This window comes from Dermacentor andersoni, chromosome 2 (assembly GCF_023375885.2).
Source record: "Dermacentor andersoni chromosome 2, qqDerAnde1_hic_scaffold, whole genome shotgun sequence".
NCBI classification, from domain to species: Eukaryota; Metazoa; Arthropoda; class Arachnida; order Ixodida; family Ixodidae; genus Dermacentor; species Dermacentor andersoni.
This window is the reverse complement of record NC_092815.1, coordinates 19,345,816-19,361,968: the sequence shown is the minus strand read 5'-3', so window position 1 is coordinate 19,361,968 and position 16,153 is coordinate 19,345,816. Positions and strand designations below refer to the sequence as shown.

The following is a 16,153-nucleotide window of genomic DNA, read 5'->3' as shown; positions in this document are numbered from 1 at the left end:
GCTCAAGCTTGCTTCGAAGTAAGCTAACTGCCTACCTATATCTGGTAAGACCGACACTGGAATACTTGAGTATTGTATGGGACCCTTATGAAACAGGATTGATCAACATGATTGAAAGTCCAACGAAGAGCTGCTCGATTTATTTTGTATCGTTACTCGCAAACTGATTCTGTTACAGAAATGTTGCAGTTACTTAAATTACCCTCCTTAGCCGAACGACGCCATGTAGCCAGACTTAGGTTTCTTTTATTGCTTTGGAAACAACATTTTAACATCAATACTACTCACTACTTAGCGCCACAACAGGGCAGAACCTCATGAGGAACACATGAACATAATTTCCGGATATCTCAACTGCGCATTAATACATATACGCCAATTCTTTTTTCCCGAGAATAATAAATGAATGGAACACTGCAGACTACCGACAACCATTATTCAAAGTGATACCGTAACACAATTTGAAAACAAGCTGAAGCAAATCATGTCCTAAACAAAATTTTCTACATTATGTTGGATATAACGCAGACTGTGTTTATTGTCTCTTTATATTGCTGTTGTTTTTGTACTGTTACTAATTTCCCGGTGTTTTATGAATGTGTGCACAAAAAGGCTGTATTTGATGTATAATTTGCGTGCATTGTGTATAATGTACATTATGTTATTTTCATTTTCTGTGCTGTACCCCACCCCTGTAATGGCCTCTGGGCCAACAGTACGACTAAAGAAAGAACAGTTCTCATCGTGTCGCTATTGTGCGTCGGTTGTCATGTGTAGTACAATTCCTGATTACCTCAATCAGACAAGGTGACAAGGTGACTTTTGTCGTCGCCCCGTTTCGAAGCGGATGCCAGTATAAATCATCATCATCATCATCATCATCATCATCATCATGCCAGGAGCTTTTCGCCGCTTACTTGACCGATGCAGTTGACGTTGCATCAAAATTTATTTCCGTCCGTCTGGCATTGTAGCGTCGATTCATCATTCGTGTAGCTAGTGCATCACTTCAATCGCGCAAAAGGTGCGTCCCGCAGGCTACGGCGTATTTTTCAGGTCAGTTTATCGTTCCGCGAGTCACACTGCTCAATCTTTCCGGTTTTTATAATATGGAGGGATCGCATCATTCCATATTTGCTACGATTTGTTACTTCGTGGGCAAAATTTACGACAGCGTCGCACACCAGGAAACATGCTGGGCACGGTCATGGGCTGAAGGACATTTTTCCTTCTTTCCACGCGAAGCCGCCGAGACACTTTGTAAGAGCTGTCGTGTAGCCGGAGCTCCAAACTAGCTCGAGCTAGCACCTTCGTGCTAGAGAAAGGCACAAACCGGCGCTGTTCCTCGAGAGAAGAGCCCCTTCTTTTCAAGTTCAAGGGTGCGCAATGATTAAGACGCACGAGAGGAGAGGTAACAATGGACAAGGAGAGTTGCCGATATCCGGCGCCACTATAGCATTTGCCAAGCGCCACCCGATTGAACATTTCGAGCGGCGTCCGCGTGTGCCCCGTATTACATCTAACAAAGCTCATTTAAGCCCACACATCCTCGCTTCAGCGAGAACGGTGGCGTGTATAACGACGCATCATATGCGCGCGAGGAGGACCTCGGGTCTGGCTGTCCCGCTCGCTGGTTGACAGGGTCAGGGATCCGAGCATGGCAGAGTGGCGGCCAAACGGGGTCGACGGAACGCGCTCAATTAGGATGGACGAGAGGAAGATGCGGCGGGATGCGGGGGGGGGGGGGGGGGGGGGGGGGTATGAGCAGATCGCTCATACTCGCAGGAACGCCGCTCTGCATGGCTTGCATAAAGACAGGCCCCCGCCGCCACAGGAAACGCGGGTGCCCCCTCCCACGTTCCCGGTCACATTAGACTCCAGCCTGTGGGAACAACGGCCGCTCACCGCCACACCGGGCTGCTGGCGCGGTTGTCGCACAAAGGCGGCAGCTCTCTTGCCTAGCCTGTCCCTGTAATTATATCTCCGAAGCCGCTACCGTGTCCCATCCGGGTTTATCGTAATAATAAAGTTTGTGCGCATCCTTCCGAAATCACTCACCAACTTGACATACTATATAGACGGCTTTTTTTTATCCATTTCTCTACACTTAATTTGCCTTTTCATGCGTTAGTTGTGAATATTGCATTCCCCTCTCTATAGCGTAGAAAAGCATGAGGGTTCCAAACCAATGTCGCTAAAGGTGAACTCACGAAAATAAACTAGGCAGGTTTATAATAATAATAATAATAATAATAATAATAATAATAATAATAATAATAATAATAATAATAATAATAATAAATTACATAACATTTCGCGTGAGTCGTGTAGACACTACGCTTATATCATTTTTGTGCATACCTGCTTCTGCTAAGCTGTTGCTGTCTAATACTTTTGCACCGTACGATTTATTCAATCTGCGTGAACTGCAAGTATACGCATAACGGATGACACCAATATCGGTCCGTGAGCTTTCGTTCGTACCAGAAATGAGCGCATGCATGCACAACTCCTGACACGACTTTTTCACCTGCTGACAACAAAATGAGCATTGGCTGCGCGTGCATTCGTGTCTCTTCCAACGTTCTCCCTGCTTTATTAACTAGATGTGCTGGTTTAGAAACAGCGTATGCCGTGTTTTAAGAGACTTGACAATTTTCCAGCCGCACGTTCCATTTCAAGCTGTCTTTTTTTTCATAGCGCCAAATTTATCCTGCCTCAGAGCCATATACAGCAACAGCGGATGCGTTGCCATTTACGCTGAGATGAAAAATTATCTTGAAACTACGCTGCAATGCCGCAGGAATCCCTTACTGTAGTTGGTGAAAGTGCACGCAAACTATGCGAAATTGCGCAATATAAGCTTTCCGTCGCACACAACCTCTCTGCATGCTCTTGGTATTTTTCTTTATTTCGTCATTTGACTCGTGGTGTCAACCACCACAACGTCGCGCTTTACCGAGGCAACGCGCGTGCGGGTAATAGCCCCGTGATGCAAAGATTGTGTGGTTACAGAAATAAAAGCCAACGGACCTTAATCCGCGACCGTTGATCAGACGAATTGGGAAGAACCCGACCAGCATGCAACATGGGCGGGCGAGCAAGTTTGTTGATCCTCGATTGCACCGATAAAGTGCCGCCTAAGTGAGATGTCTGGTCGACTTAAGTGCGGTGACAGCGCCCTTAAGCTCGAGTGGCATTTAGCAACTTGAGTCAGAACTAAGTAAAAATCGATAGAAAAATAAGGAGCTTCGCTGGGCCAGGGGCCTTGACGGATATATTTGTGGTGTTTGGAGAAAAACCGCAAAAAGAAAAAAAAAGGAAACAGAAACCCTGATTCCTTGCTGTACGCGCACCTATAGCCGCCATGTCCGCGCCATAAAACCCTCCGATTGCGAGGAATTAGCTTTCGTAAGAGGACGGAAGAAGATACACAGTCAGGGAGGTCGTTGTGCCCATCACGCGGCGGCTGGTGAAACCTCCAGCTACGGCGAGGCGTTCTCTTGGCCATCGGGCACACAAGCTTGACGCAGGCTTCGCGCGTGCCTTGCGTTCGCAATGCGCTCGTCTACAGAGCGCACGTGCCAACGAGTGCGGAACAAGCTGTTCCTCTCGGTACTTGGGAGCTCAGGCTCGACGGATTCTGAGCACGCGTACATTGTAAGCAAATCGCGGCGTCGGCACGCCTCCCCGCAGTTTTTGACGCCATGTAAATGACAGATAAATGGCTGTAGTATCGGCTTCGCAGCTGAGTATCAGCCCTTGCCCCTATTTTCTTCTCCTCTAAGTCGTACCTTCAAGATACCTGCATGCTGGTTCAGCGTTAAAGGAGCCCGAGCCGATAAAGCGTAGAGAATAAGATTGCTCTCTCCGGTCGCTCAGACGGCACCATCAACCTGTGAAACGAACGTAAACTAACTTAAGCTTTGCGCCGTGTGCTCTGGTGACCTGGCATAATGATGCATCATTGTGTGCTGATGCCTGTTAAGCGATGCTTTTTCGCAGTTTTTTTTATTATTGTCTCCTCAGCCTAAGGCGATCACACAATCGTTGTTATTAAAATTGACAAAATGGGATGTTTGGCTACCTAAACGCTCGCTATCGGTTCACCGTGCCTTATGCTTACATTTTCGCATTAACGATGAACAGCATTAATTGATTTATTGATTCGCTTTATTAATCAGAAATATATAACTGTGGTCTCAATTCACGCACACATAAAATGAATGTTATAACAATCTCATCGACATTTCAGTTTATCGCCTGCGCTTAAAGCGTCACTCGTCTAAACGGACTGCTTCGTAGGTTCTGCTGTGTTTTCTTTGTCGGTTAGGAGTAGCTCATTCAATAAATAAACGTATTAATTCGGTCCAGCGGTTTCCATCTTGCTATCGGTTATAGTAAAGAGATAAAGTGCGTGTCGTTACGAGAGGGACTGTGTTCTGTGGATTGCTGAACCTATGACGTGGTTTCTTTTCATTTTCTTACATATATATTTTATATCGTTGTTTCCGTTATGCGAATAGGAGTAGGCGTCACAATTTTAAGGTGACTACGCCTCTTTGTTTTATTTTCATTTCAATAAAAAAATGACTTGCATTCTGTCATGTTTCTCACATGACGCTTGCTTGAACAACATGTAACATGGTAAACTGAACATTGCTGTACAGGTAGGTCCTCGAGACATTGTTTTTTCCATAGAGGACTAATGGAGGAGCTTTTCTCTCTCTCTCACTATTCGTGCAACTGTTCCGTACAAGATGAAAGGAGCTTGTGTCAATCCCTCCCGAACCCTTATCCGTGTTATACGTCTCTCTTCCAGAAAAGGAACGAGAAGAAAGGAAACCGATTGCCCGATTTTTCTTGGTCATATCATAAGACGCCAACAAACAAAGACACCAGGGACAGCATGGAGGAAATTACACGTACTTAATAATTGAATTAAAGAAATGATAAATTAATGGAAATGAAAGTGGATGAAAAAATACCTTGCCGCCGTTGGGGCACGATGCGGTAGCTCAATTGGTAAGAGCATCGCACGCGTAATTCGAAGACGTGGGATCGTTCCCCACCTGGGGCAAGTTGTTTTTTCATCCACTTTCATTTCCGTTTATTTATCGCTTTTATCATTTCTTTTATTCAATTAATAAGTACACGTAATCTCCCCTATGCTGTCCCTGGTGTCTTTGTTTGTTGGCTTCTTATGATATTCCAGAGAAGGAGAGGCAATTAAGCAGGTTCATTGGTTTTGCAATATTGAGCCGCTATCACGTGGCCGAGGCGAATGCCGAACTTGACGTGGCATATGAAATTTGTCGTTTCAGAGTCGCAGTGAAAGCAGAGAACTCCGACATTCCAGGAGATCGGTGAGTGCTGGTCACGGACTGCGCTTGGCGCGAGCGCTTCGCGTCGGCGTTTGCGAATGGGTGGCTGAGCCCAGCGCGTGAAGCTTTCCGCGCGTACTGTGCGAGCGAAAGCGCGTCCTTGATATGCGGATAGCTTTCCCGTTGTGAATTCAGTTATGCGCTAATACGTTAAGGGTGTGGTTTTAGAAGGAGATGTTTAAGGGCGGATCAAAAGAAACGCCGAAAATTAATTTAACGTTGACATCGACAGCAGCTAGCGATGAGGGAGGGAGAGATAATGGAACAGAAATTTGGAGTAGATAACCAGAGTAAGTTCCGCTCGGTTGCGTCACTCGAGAACGGCGAACTGCAGCTTTTTTTATTGGCTTGGAGACGACATGGGGAGATAGATAAGGACAAGGAGCTTAACCAAATGTTTTTCGTTGGTTGCTATGCATTGAGGGAACAATGGGAAATGGGCAGAAGTGGTGAGAGAGGGATATAAGGAAGGTGTTCTAATTGACTGAAAAAATAGCAATCCTTGCCCACCAATTCTTGTGCGACCTTCTCCGCGACGCAACTACTGATACCACGCCACTTAAGGTGTCACAATACTAAAATACAAGCTCTCCGTAAGCCACAATCATATCGAAAATTATTCATATGACAAGAAGACAACAAACGCTGACACCAAGGACAACATAGGGGAAATTACTTGTGCTTAATAAATGAAATAAAGAGACTATAAATTAATGGAAATTAAAGTGGATGAAAAAACAACTTGCCGCAGGTGGGAACCGAACCCATTAATTTCTATTAATTGAGCGTTTCTTTATTTCATTTATTAAGCACGAGTAATTACCCCTATGTTGTCCTTGGTATCAGCGTTTGTTGGCTTCTTATGATATAAATAATAAAAATCGGGCCCCTCGGTTAACCCCCTTTCTTCTCGTTTATATATATATATAAAGCTGGTAGCTGGGTCGCGCTACGTGTGACATTGTCACAGCGAAGCGCCTGTTAAGAAAAGTAATATAAAAAGAACAGCGGATTGCATTATTATGTGGCCTTATGGAAGTATTATTTCCAGGAAACTAAGGATGACGAGGAGCAGATGGTATAGTCGCGATATCTTAAAAGCGCGTTAGTATGAAACCTAATATTAAAACGAATTATGAGTGTTTAGCTATTATTTTCTTGCCCTTCAATATTCTGGCCGTTTGTGGCCATGTTACGTTTGTAACTGCTCTTGAATTTAATTTTAGTAGTTGTTTATGTCAGTTATTTCATGGTGCGGTAATTACCTTGTTTTTGCGATACGCTTGGCCGGCGCTTTATACCTCACAGTTGTATGAAAGCACAGCAGTGCGATAGCTGCATGACTCTTTATTCTGTCTTCGTGGTTTCATATGTTACGCGTGATAGAAATACTCGACTTGTTATATTTCCCTAACACGGAGGTTAGGAGAATGCTGACGAAACTGGGATCTCTTCCAGTGTGTCTTCTTTGACGCCCTTCGAGCCGATGTGGTGTTCAACTATGGATGGAGTTCTCGGATTTTTGTAACGTTCGTTCTCTTGGAATGTTCCCAGGGTTCAAAGACGCCGCTTGTATATGTTTGTATGCAGCCGGTAGTCGGCGCCGTTAAACGAATTCTAAGGGGGCACTGACGCCCGCCGTTGTCATCCTTATTGTCAGCCTTAGCATTCCGTTGATGGCATCGCCTCGCTCTGCAGTGAAGCTGTATCGTTTTTGCCCATCTGACCGTTTAAATCTTTCTGTTATCTTTGTTTTCATTAGAAGAGTCCTGGATCACGATCACTTGAACGAACGAGAAGCCCAAGGTAATTATTGCGTACTTTGACTTCTCTTTGCGATCTAAATGGAGCCCTGAGATCTTGTCATTTTGATTCATGCAGAAGCCTCGAACGACAACTTAGTTTCGCCATGGATGTGACTTACGTAACGGAGAAGATTATCGGTAGGTCTTTAGATTTCATGCATTCTTAGGGTCGCTTATAGACTGAGCACAAATATTTCAGTAGCGCGAACACAGGTTATTCATTCATGTGCACTGCTTAAGTGGCACTAATGAGAAAGGCTCAATCACTTTGGACTGACCCCTCATTCCTCGAAAACCCTATTTAGATTTGTTGGAGCAAAAGAAAGGAATATATTATCATCGAAAAAATATAATGGTCACATTTCCCTCTTAGATTTTCGTGTCGGATTAACGGCTGCTACTAAATCAGTGTGCCTATTTTATTGCATTCGATATCCGCAGTATAGATCCTCTTTAATGGCAAGAACAGTAAATAAAAATTGTTAGGTTTATTCTTTGCTTACTAACAAATGCATGCCAACAAATTACCAAAACTCAAGCAAACTCTCTTAAGATCACTGACGTCAAGAAACGGCGGTGCGAGAATATTAATATCGCCACCGGCTTTTGTTTTGCGTTCTTTCGGGCTAAGCAACTCCTCACCCCCTCATAATTTTTTGCTAATGGTAAGAGTGATCTATTTGCAAGTGCAGATGTGTGTTTTTCGAAGACAGCTTATGTATTTTTGTGTGTGTGTCTCTTTCTAACCTTATAGAAGAAGCCAGGGAGGTTATTGAGGAGTTCGCTTGGGACTGAATTTGCACAAGAACAATAATTTAAAAACGCTTATCCCAACTGCAACTTGAATTCACCATCTGTAGACAATATCGTGGAACACAGACATAAAGCTATCACTTTGGAGATCTGGGGCGCTATAACGTAAAGCTATTCCAAACTTTTCTATTCTAATCCTGCAACCAGCCCTCCGCGATTGGTAAAAAAAGTTTTTGGGCCACCTCCAGTTCGTCTGTCTGTCACGGAACATCACGAAAACTTTGAAAACGCCCCATCTGATACGACATTTGCATGCTGGTTATGCATGATTAGACCGAACGAAAGAAAAATAATTATTTCTGATTCGACGCCTTTTTCGCCATTAACCCTCTGCTACTGGTCAAACGTTTTCGGCTGCGCCCACTTCTCCTGTCTGTCATGCGACGTCACAAAACCGGGAAAACTCGCCGCGTCAAAGCGACATTTACGCGTGAAAGACGAATTAATATGCCGAACAAAAGTGATTGTTTTTTATCTGAATAGCCGGACACTGCTCCGTTCAGAAAGAATTAAAAGATGGATGCCCGCTGATTGCTCTGGCACTGGCTGCTCGGAGATGTCGAGTAGCTTATGGATTTACTTGCGTAAAATAAACATTTTTGCGCGGCAATATAACGTTGTTGAACGATGCATACGGCACGTATACGCCATCGCTCTGCCAACTATTTGTTGAGGAACTCTCTTTGTGGCATTTTTAATCTCCCGTTGCACGAAGTCCGGTTTTCGACCAGCCACCGCAAGCTACGTAAAGGGAAGCGGACCAATCGCAGACGCCGGCATCACCCTCCTGATCCGGTTATCTCCTTTCGCTGTGCTGGCTTTAGACCCCATCGAGACCCTCTCCACTTGAGCGTGCTCCTCGCCTTTTGTCAGCCAGTTAGATTATTAAAGAAAACTGCTCAATGTAAGCAATGCTGTTCGTTTTGAAAGCAAAAATAAATAAAAAGACCTCCCATAAGCGAGGAGCGCGTTTGATTGGGCTTTTCAAACAACGCTGCGGGTTACCGCCCGATGCTTGCGTCGCTGGTTACATAAATTTGACATCAGGAAATTGGAATAAAGACAGACTAGAATAGTTTTATGTTGTAGGGCCCCTGGTGTGTATGGTGCTCAGTGTGCTACAACGTCGTGTATTCGCGGCTGCGACATCATTTGATTGGATTGGGTAAACTTTGTTAAAGATCTTGCAGGACGCGCGTCTCCTACGCGACATCATTTTGCTTGCGTTTTCCAGTTGTCACGTTTCCTGAGGGTGGATTAGACACCACCTATCGGAGTAACCTGAAGGAAGTGACCCGAATGCTAAGGACAAAGCATGGGGACAAGTACACGGTAAGCAAGCATCTCTTCTAATCTAGCGTCTCCGATTTGTCACATGGTTTGCGAAAGCTATAAGTATGTGCTTCTGAGTGGTCAACGCTTGTCAGTCATTGCGGCTATCGGAGAAGTGATAATTCCTGCTATAGTTATGTAGCAACACACTGCTGGAATGGTTACTTTTGGTTTCGCAGAGAATATCTTACTTTAAAAGGGAGCAGGGACATGATTTATCTATCGATGCCTTTGGTCGCTGCCTCCTCACTATTGAAAAAGAAGTCATTAAACTTTGATCTACCAAACAATCAAGCAATTTATCACTCGTGAGCTTGGTACTGGCTTTTATCTTTGTAAAAGATACATCGCCGCATTGATTATTTGCTTCAAAGGCTCATTTGCATTTCTCACTATTCTTTTCTAGGTGTTTAATCTCTCCGAAAAACGACACGACCTCGCCAGGCTCAACAGCCAGGTAAGGACAGGCGCTCATTCTTCTATGGAAACTCAGAAACGACATTAGATGTTTACCGTGATATCAACCGAGTCCTATGTCAGCTGCCTCAATTCTTCCATGGAAGTAGATCTTGATAATCTGCTATTTTATGCGCATAACTCTCGTGGCAGAGAAGGGAGTCAGACCTTGTGTATAGAGCCCTTGAAAAGGAATTGACGTTTCGAAATACAATCTGTCTCAGTCCTCTCCTCCCCTTTTATAACATTTCTCTTGTTGCCCAACGCTAATCTGGTTCAATTTTCTTTCTTTATGTTACAATCACGCGTCCTCCGTGCAAAATTTGCAAATGTTATCACATTTGGTTAGGACTAGGGGGCTAATGCTAAGAAACGGGCCGACGTCATTTCAGTATCGTTTGTCGTTGCTTGCTTTAGCAGAGAGTATTTTTCCGGTAGTCCCCGATCTTCACGCCTGCAGCAAATTGCTGACCTGCTTCGTTGCGCAGATTGTGGAGTTCGGGTGGCCGGCCCATCTCTCGCCGCCGCTCGAGAGGCTGTGCACCATCTGCAAGAGCCTGGACTCGTGGTTCCACGCCGATTCGCAGAACGTCGCGATCCTTCACTCTAAGGCGAGTACTGTACCATTCAGCTGAGGCCGTGTATAAGAGGCTGCGTTATGTGACGGCGCAAAATAGGCAGGAATGGTAAAGGTGGCCAAGTACACACGTTTGCTGTACAGTGTGAACTCGCGTTAATTGTTCTAACACGTTTATAGAGAGAACCACAGAGCTCGGCACAAGTCACTGTGCTCCAACCTGCTATGCTTATACCCGGAAGTGATTCCCTGAGGGACAGCCTATATGGGATGGTTAAAGAAGGGCTGCTCGACAGTGAAATATTTTTAAAACTCCGAGTCGAGTTCAGTGTGTCGCATTAAGTGCAACGTGTCCCGTACTGCCAGCACTGCGTATATTGAAGTAATGTCATACATCTGAAACACCGCCACATGGGCGATTTTGTTCTCGCCTATATTATTTTGTATCCGCGTATAAATGTTTTTTCTTAAATAATATATTTAGTGGGAATGCGTGGTTACGTACGTCTTCCGACGCGCCGTCTCCTCTACGCTAATTAATTATGCATCCATACGTACTGGTCGACTTCTTGATCTCGAGTTGCGGATTGCAAGAACCAGGCCTCGAGCTTCTGAACCAAGTGAAATTTGAGCGCGAGTTGTAACATTGCGGTCACGCTAATCTCCTTGCAGGGTGACAAGGGCCGGGTCGGCGTTGTACTGGCTGCCTACCTGCACTACACGAGCATATGCGCCAGGTTAGTTGTTGTTCTCGTACGTTTATAGGTGTTTGTAGTGAAATTTACACGCAGCAAAATATTCAAAGCTGTTGCAACACGTAGGAAGCATCGCTAATGTTTTATCAGTCGCTGCGTAACTTACGCTACACAGTATGCATCTCGTGCACGATAATTAGTGTTTTGCAGTCATTTTTGTTTATAGTGTACACCAATGAGCGACATTCATTCATAAGCCATTCATTCATAAACCTTTATTGTTATACTTTTTTTCTGTTCTGCCTTTTGAATGCGCACACAGGAACATCATACTGGCAATAATAAAGGCAAGAAAGCGAGCGTGCACAATATTTTCAGATTGCAGAAAAAGTTATTCTCACTTAGTCTACCGTAGAGAAACGTAATTAATAAGTAAATAAATAAATTTTTTTTCTTTTTGGAGCGTTGCGAAGGAAGTGGTTAATATTCTAATTTGCCACTCCAAGACTCAAGGTTTTAAATATGTATGTTATTGTATGTTTGCCCCTTTTGCATTTTTAAAATTTTTAATGTACCACACGACGTGCGCTACCTTAAATGAAGGTCTTACGACTGTCATTTTGAATTTAGGAAATTTATGTTGTAGCTGGGTGTAGCACTGTATAATGTTCGAAGAGGTGTAATTGCTTGAACTATGAACGTTTATGTGTCTATGCTGTAAACCACTTAGTAAGGTTCCGACGGCGAATCGTATCACACAAAAAGAGGAGAAAAGAAAAAAAAAAGAGCGGCGAGTTCTATATTACATCCCGACGCGCTTCCGAAGCGTGAAGTTTCATATACCTTTGTCCACTTGGGCTAGAGTGGACGGGATCGAATGTCATATAACCACTCACGGCATCTCAGTATAAACTTTTATGGCCTTAGGATAGAAATGAAAAAAAAAAAGAAGATTTTCTGCGCAACTATGACCACCTATCTAGTGTCTATTCTTGGAGTGCTAACTTTTGACGTTCGAACCGACATGGCCTTGTTTCTTTCGGCGGGCGGGATTTTTCGCTCCGAATGGGCTACGCTTCGATTTGGAATACTAAATAAATTGGGAAACTTACCGTGTCAGAAGCAGCCAGTAGCCTTGTAGTTTTCAAAGTCTTAAAAGCGAATATCGGCCACGTTTAATGTTCTTTGTTTCTCATTACAATTGAGTGTCATATTACCCAAATAAAAATATTAATCAGCGCAGTTACGGTTCATTAGTGTCTCAGTTACGAATGTTCCGGCTTTTTAGATATGCGTCAGGGTATATATCTCAAGGTATCTTGAAGGAGTCACTTATATTTCGCATACCCGATATTTAGACATTTTTTGGGCACCTATAGGAGTTGTAAAAATAGACTAGAAAATGTTGTCCAGTGTTTCACGCTTGGTGCTGCGGATGAAATCATCTCTCGTTTCTATCTTTTGCCCTAAATATAAGCGCATGACAGTAATACTTTGCGATTGTTTTTTTAATCTGTTGTTACTTACTGCTGCTATAGAGATGGAAGAGAATTGGAGGGACTGGATAATGCGGACAATGGATGTTTTACGCGAGGCCACTCTTTCTCCACGAATACTACTGCGGGTGGAGTAGTCTGTCATCTTTAAGCTTTTGTGACCTCAAATTAAGGGCAGCACTCCCACCTGCAGTTCCCATTTCCTTTACCACTATCGCACACTTCGTAGCTTAATGAAAACGGCTCACCGTTTGATGTTTCGTTCCAGCGACAATCAAGCCCTCGACCGGTTAACAATGCGGAGGTACTACGAAGACAAGCTCTACTCCTCGATGCATCCTTCCCAGAGGAGGTGACGTTAAATGTTTTTCTTTGCCTCTCACTGAAACTCCTTCGACATTTGGTGCATCTGGTACTACCAATGTCGTATATTGCATCGGTTGTTCCCTTGACCTTGCAATGGCACCTCTATTAGTTTGTGAGATGACCCTTTTCGACTGAGCCCTGTAACAACTAAATTTATTTCAACCTTTTTACGACTAAATTCTCAACATGACAGCTTTACAATATGTGAGTGCCACCTTGTGTAGCCTTTACGCGCAACGTGCAGTTTCCTTTCTCTTTTTTTATCGTCAGAGAATTGTGTGTATTTGACGCAATTTCCTTCCGCGACACCCCTTCGCATTACAGATTACAGATGATATCGTGCATTAATGCATGGATGTTCATAAGACTACAAAGGATTGCCGGCGAAAAAAGAAAATGAAGTCCTTGTTTCCCTAAATGCGAGTGAAGCTCTTGGCGATGCCGGCCCCTTTCCAGCTACTTTACCAGTTACGAAAAGCAGCTCCGGAGATCTGAGGCGCTGAGTCTATAACAGTATACGCATTCGTCCCTTTCCAGGTATGTTCACTACTTCACAGAGCTTCTGTCCGGCAACATCAAGATGAACAACAACGCTCTGTACCTGCACCATCTTATCCTTCACGGAATTCCCAACTTCGACAACAGAGGAGGTGCGAACATATTTTTTAAGAGAGAGAGAGAGAGAGAGAGATACGCATACCGCTGAGCGTGAGAGGCCGGTATTATCATTTTTTTTTCCCTGACGCTTCCGACCTTTTCCAGGTTGTCGGCCATTTTTCAAGATCTACCAGGGCATGCAGCCGGTGTACACGTCGGGCGTCCAGTAAGTCACCTTCAATTGAACTCTAATCTTAATCTGTTGCTTCTTTCTTTTTAAAACCATTCAGTACCGCTAAAGTGTTTTCTCGAATTTGAAGCAAATATGCGGAGCTCACAAAGGCTTGCTTGCTTTCCTTCAGGGGTCAAGCCTCCCATGCAATTTTAGTCCCCGGCTCCGCAGATTTCCCGGAATTGCTTTGCAAGCCTGTAATCTTCGTCGCGTGCGTGTTAGGACCGCGCTTTCAAATGCCGACGTCCAGTGTGCGTTTTGAGGGCAGAAAAAAATATAGGCTGATTATCTTCTTGTCCTGTACGGCAGTCTTCACTTGTGTGCGCGTTTCTTTTTTAAATCATGTTTTGTAACTGCTGAACCATACTGTTTTCTTGTGTTTTATATCGAAAATGGCGTGTTCATCAAACATACAAACGCTGTTTTTTTTTTTTACTTTCTATGCATATTCACCTGGGTAGCCACTGCAAAGAGCATAATGCATTTGTGCAATGGCTTGGGCAACATGTTGTCAGTTGATTGAACGCTCCGTCGTGACAGCGTTATCTTCTTTCTTTTTATCTCTGGTCACTTCTTTATCTTATAATTATTTTTTGCTGTAGAACGGCAGAAGAAAGAGTAAGGGGGGGGGGGGGGGGGAGTCGATGGCTGGAAGGCCTAGATATCTTCGGCCTCAATTTCTGCGCAGGAACTCTTTTGTAGCAGAACAGATATGCGAAAATTATCCCTTTTCGTTCTTGTTTAATTTTGATGGTAATAGCGCGTCATTGAACAGTATCGTGTGATCGACGTTTTCAAGATCGTTCTCGGAAGTTGATTTAATGTCTTGGTCACAGCAGCACGGTGGCTATAATAATGCACTTTGAACGCCGAGGATGTCTTAACCTGCTCCCGAATCATGGTACACAAGCATATTCCGCAATAATAATAATAATAATAATAATAATAATAATAATAATAATAATAATAATAATAATAATAATAATAATAATAATAATCAGCCTACTTTTATGTTCACTGCGGAACGCTGATTCCAAGTCGTTCCTGCAAATTTCATAAGCTCATCGGGCACATCGGTGTGGATGATAGAGCAGACTGATATTCTAGCGTCAATGGCACTGCGCGTCTATAGCGGCTGGAAATCAAACCCGTGACCTCGTACATGCCCAGAAGCCACTTCAAACGAGAAGTGAACTTAATATAATAACGAAAGCGCGCTAAAGGTCAGTAGTGTTATTTATTGCCCATATCGGAATAATACTTGCAAGCACGCACATTGTGATCACGGTGGTTGGATTAAAAAAAAAAAGAAAAAAAGTGCTGTGGCTTAGCTAAGGTTAAGCCCAGGATGCGAAGCATACTAGCCTTTATTTTAGTTGTTGAACCACTGTTTAGCCTGGTGAACTGCTGTTGCTTGGCTATATTATGCGTTGCATATTGCAATCACTCAGTTCAGCCCTTGGGCGCGGCCGGGCAGCCACCATTGACATTTAGCGCAACCACGTGACGTGACGTCACGACAGCCGGAGGAAAAGTTGGGCCCCAACTCGCGCAATATGCAACGCATTCTTGGCTTAACCAAGCTAAGCCTGGCCATTTTTTTGGTTCGGCTAGACGAAGAAACAACTCATGCAGGCGAGCGCACGAGCTGAGACCCGGCTATGTAGCTACGCGGCCGCAAGCGAGCGCACGAGTTGAGCCTCCGCTTTTGCAGCTGTTATGACGTCATATGGTAGCTACGCGGCCGCGCGCGGCGCAGCAAGGAAGAGCGCGGTGACTCTAGAGCGTGGTTGTGCGGCTAGTATGCTTCGCATAAAAAGTGTGGCCTGCAGTAGCAGGCGGGCTGCAATGGTTGCGAGCGTGACAGGCGTAGTTGCATTCTCGGCCGCTTGCCTGGGCCGAACGGCGCTAGTTGCGGGGGATGAGACGCGCCCGCGACGCAGTTACACGCGTGTTCCTGACAGTTTTTTATGCCGATCCCAGACAAACAGTTTTGACTGGTGGCCTCATGGTGTATGACACGGTTTTTTGATGCACACTACAAGCCGCACCTCCTTCTTTTTGTTTTAGAATAGGGGCCCCAAACGTTTTGGGGCCCCAAAGAAATAGCGTCGAAGCCACTGCGCATGCACGAGACGCAAACTGCGTTTGGATTTTGCGTTGGGCACGCTATTTCACCGATTTAACGGAAGCCCAAACGGAAGCCCGCTTCTCCGATTACCGCGGCTCATGGCCGCGCGCGTCCTATCTTGGAGGTAATCTGCGCTGGGCTCGAAGCCGAGCTGACCCGAGATAGCTGATGGCTTCGTGTGTGCTGTTCTCTCGCGCGCCTAGTTCGCGTTGAAGCGAGACGCAGTTCGGAGGGGAATTCGCTCGCAGCTGCTGCCGCTCTTCATCACA

At 44.6% G+C, this 16,153-nt stretch overlaps 1 protein-coding gene across 7 annotated transcripts in view; it reads left to right on the top strand.

The window, feature by feature from the left end:
* by (focal adhesion protein tensin) overlaps positions 1-16,153 on the top strand; it is a 330,425-nt gene that overhangs the window by 260,266 nt on the left and 54,006 nt on the right. For all 7 annotated transcript variants that reach the window (XM_050189880.3, XM_050189879.3, XM_050189883.3 and 4 more), the window contains 10 exons: positions 5,325-5,366; positions 7,147-7,190; positions 7,266-7,327; positions 9,237-9,334; positions 9,741-9,791; positions 10,279-10,401; positions 11,040-11,104; positions 12,827-12,910; positions 13,462-13,574; positions 13,687-13,747. In XM_050189880.3, coding sequence (XP_050045837.2) covers positions 5,325-5,366; positions 7,147-7,190; positions 7,266-7,327; positions 9,237-9,334; positions 9,741-9,791; positions 10,279-10,401; positions 11,040-11,104; positions 12,827-12,910; positions 13,462-13,574; positions 13,687-13,747 — 743 coding nt within the window. The remainder of the gene's footprint in view (positions 1-5,324; positions 5,367-7,146; positions 7,191-7,265; positions 7,328-9,236; positions 9,335-9,740; positions 9,792-10,278; positions 10,402-11,039; positions 11,105-12,826; positions 12,911-13,461; positions 13,575-13,686; positions 13,748-16,153) is intronic.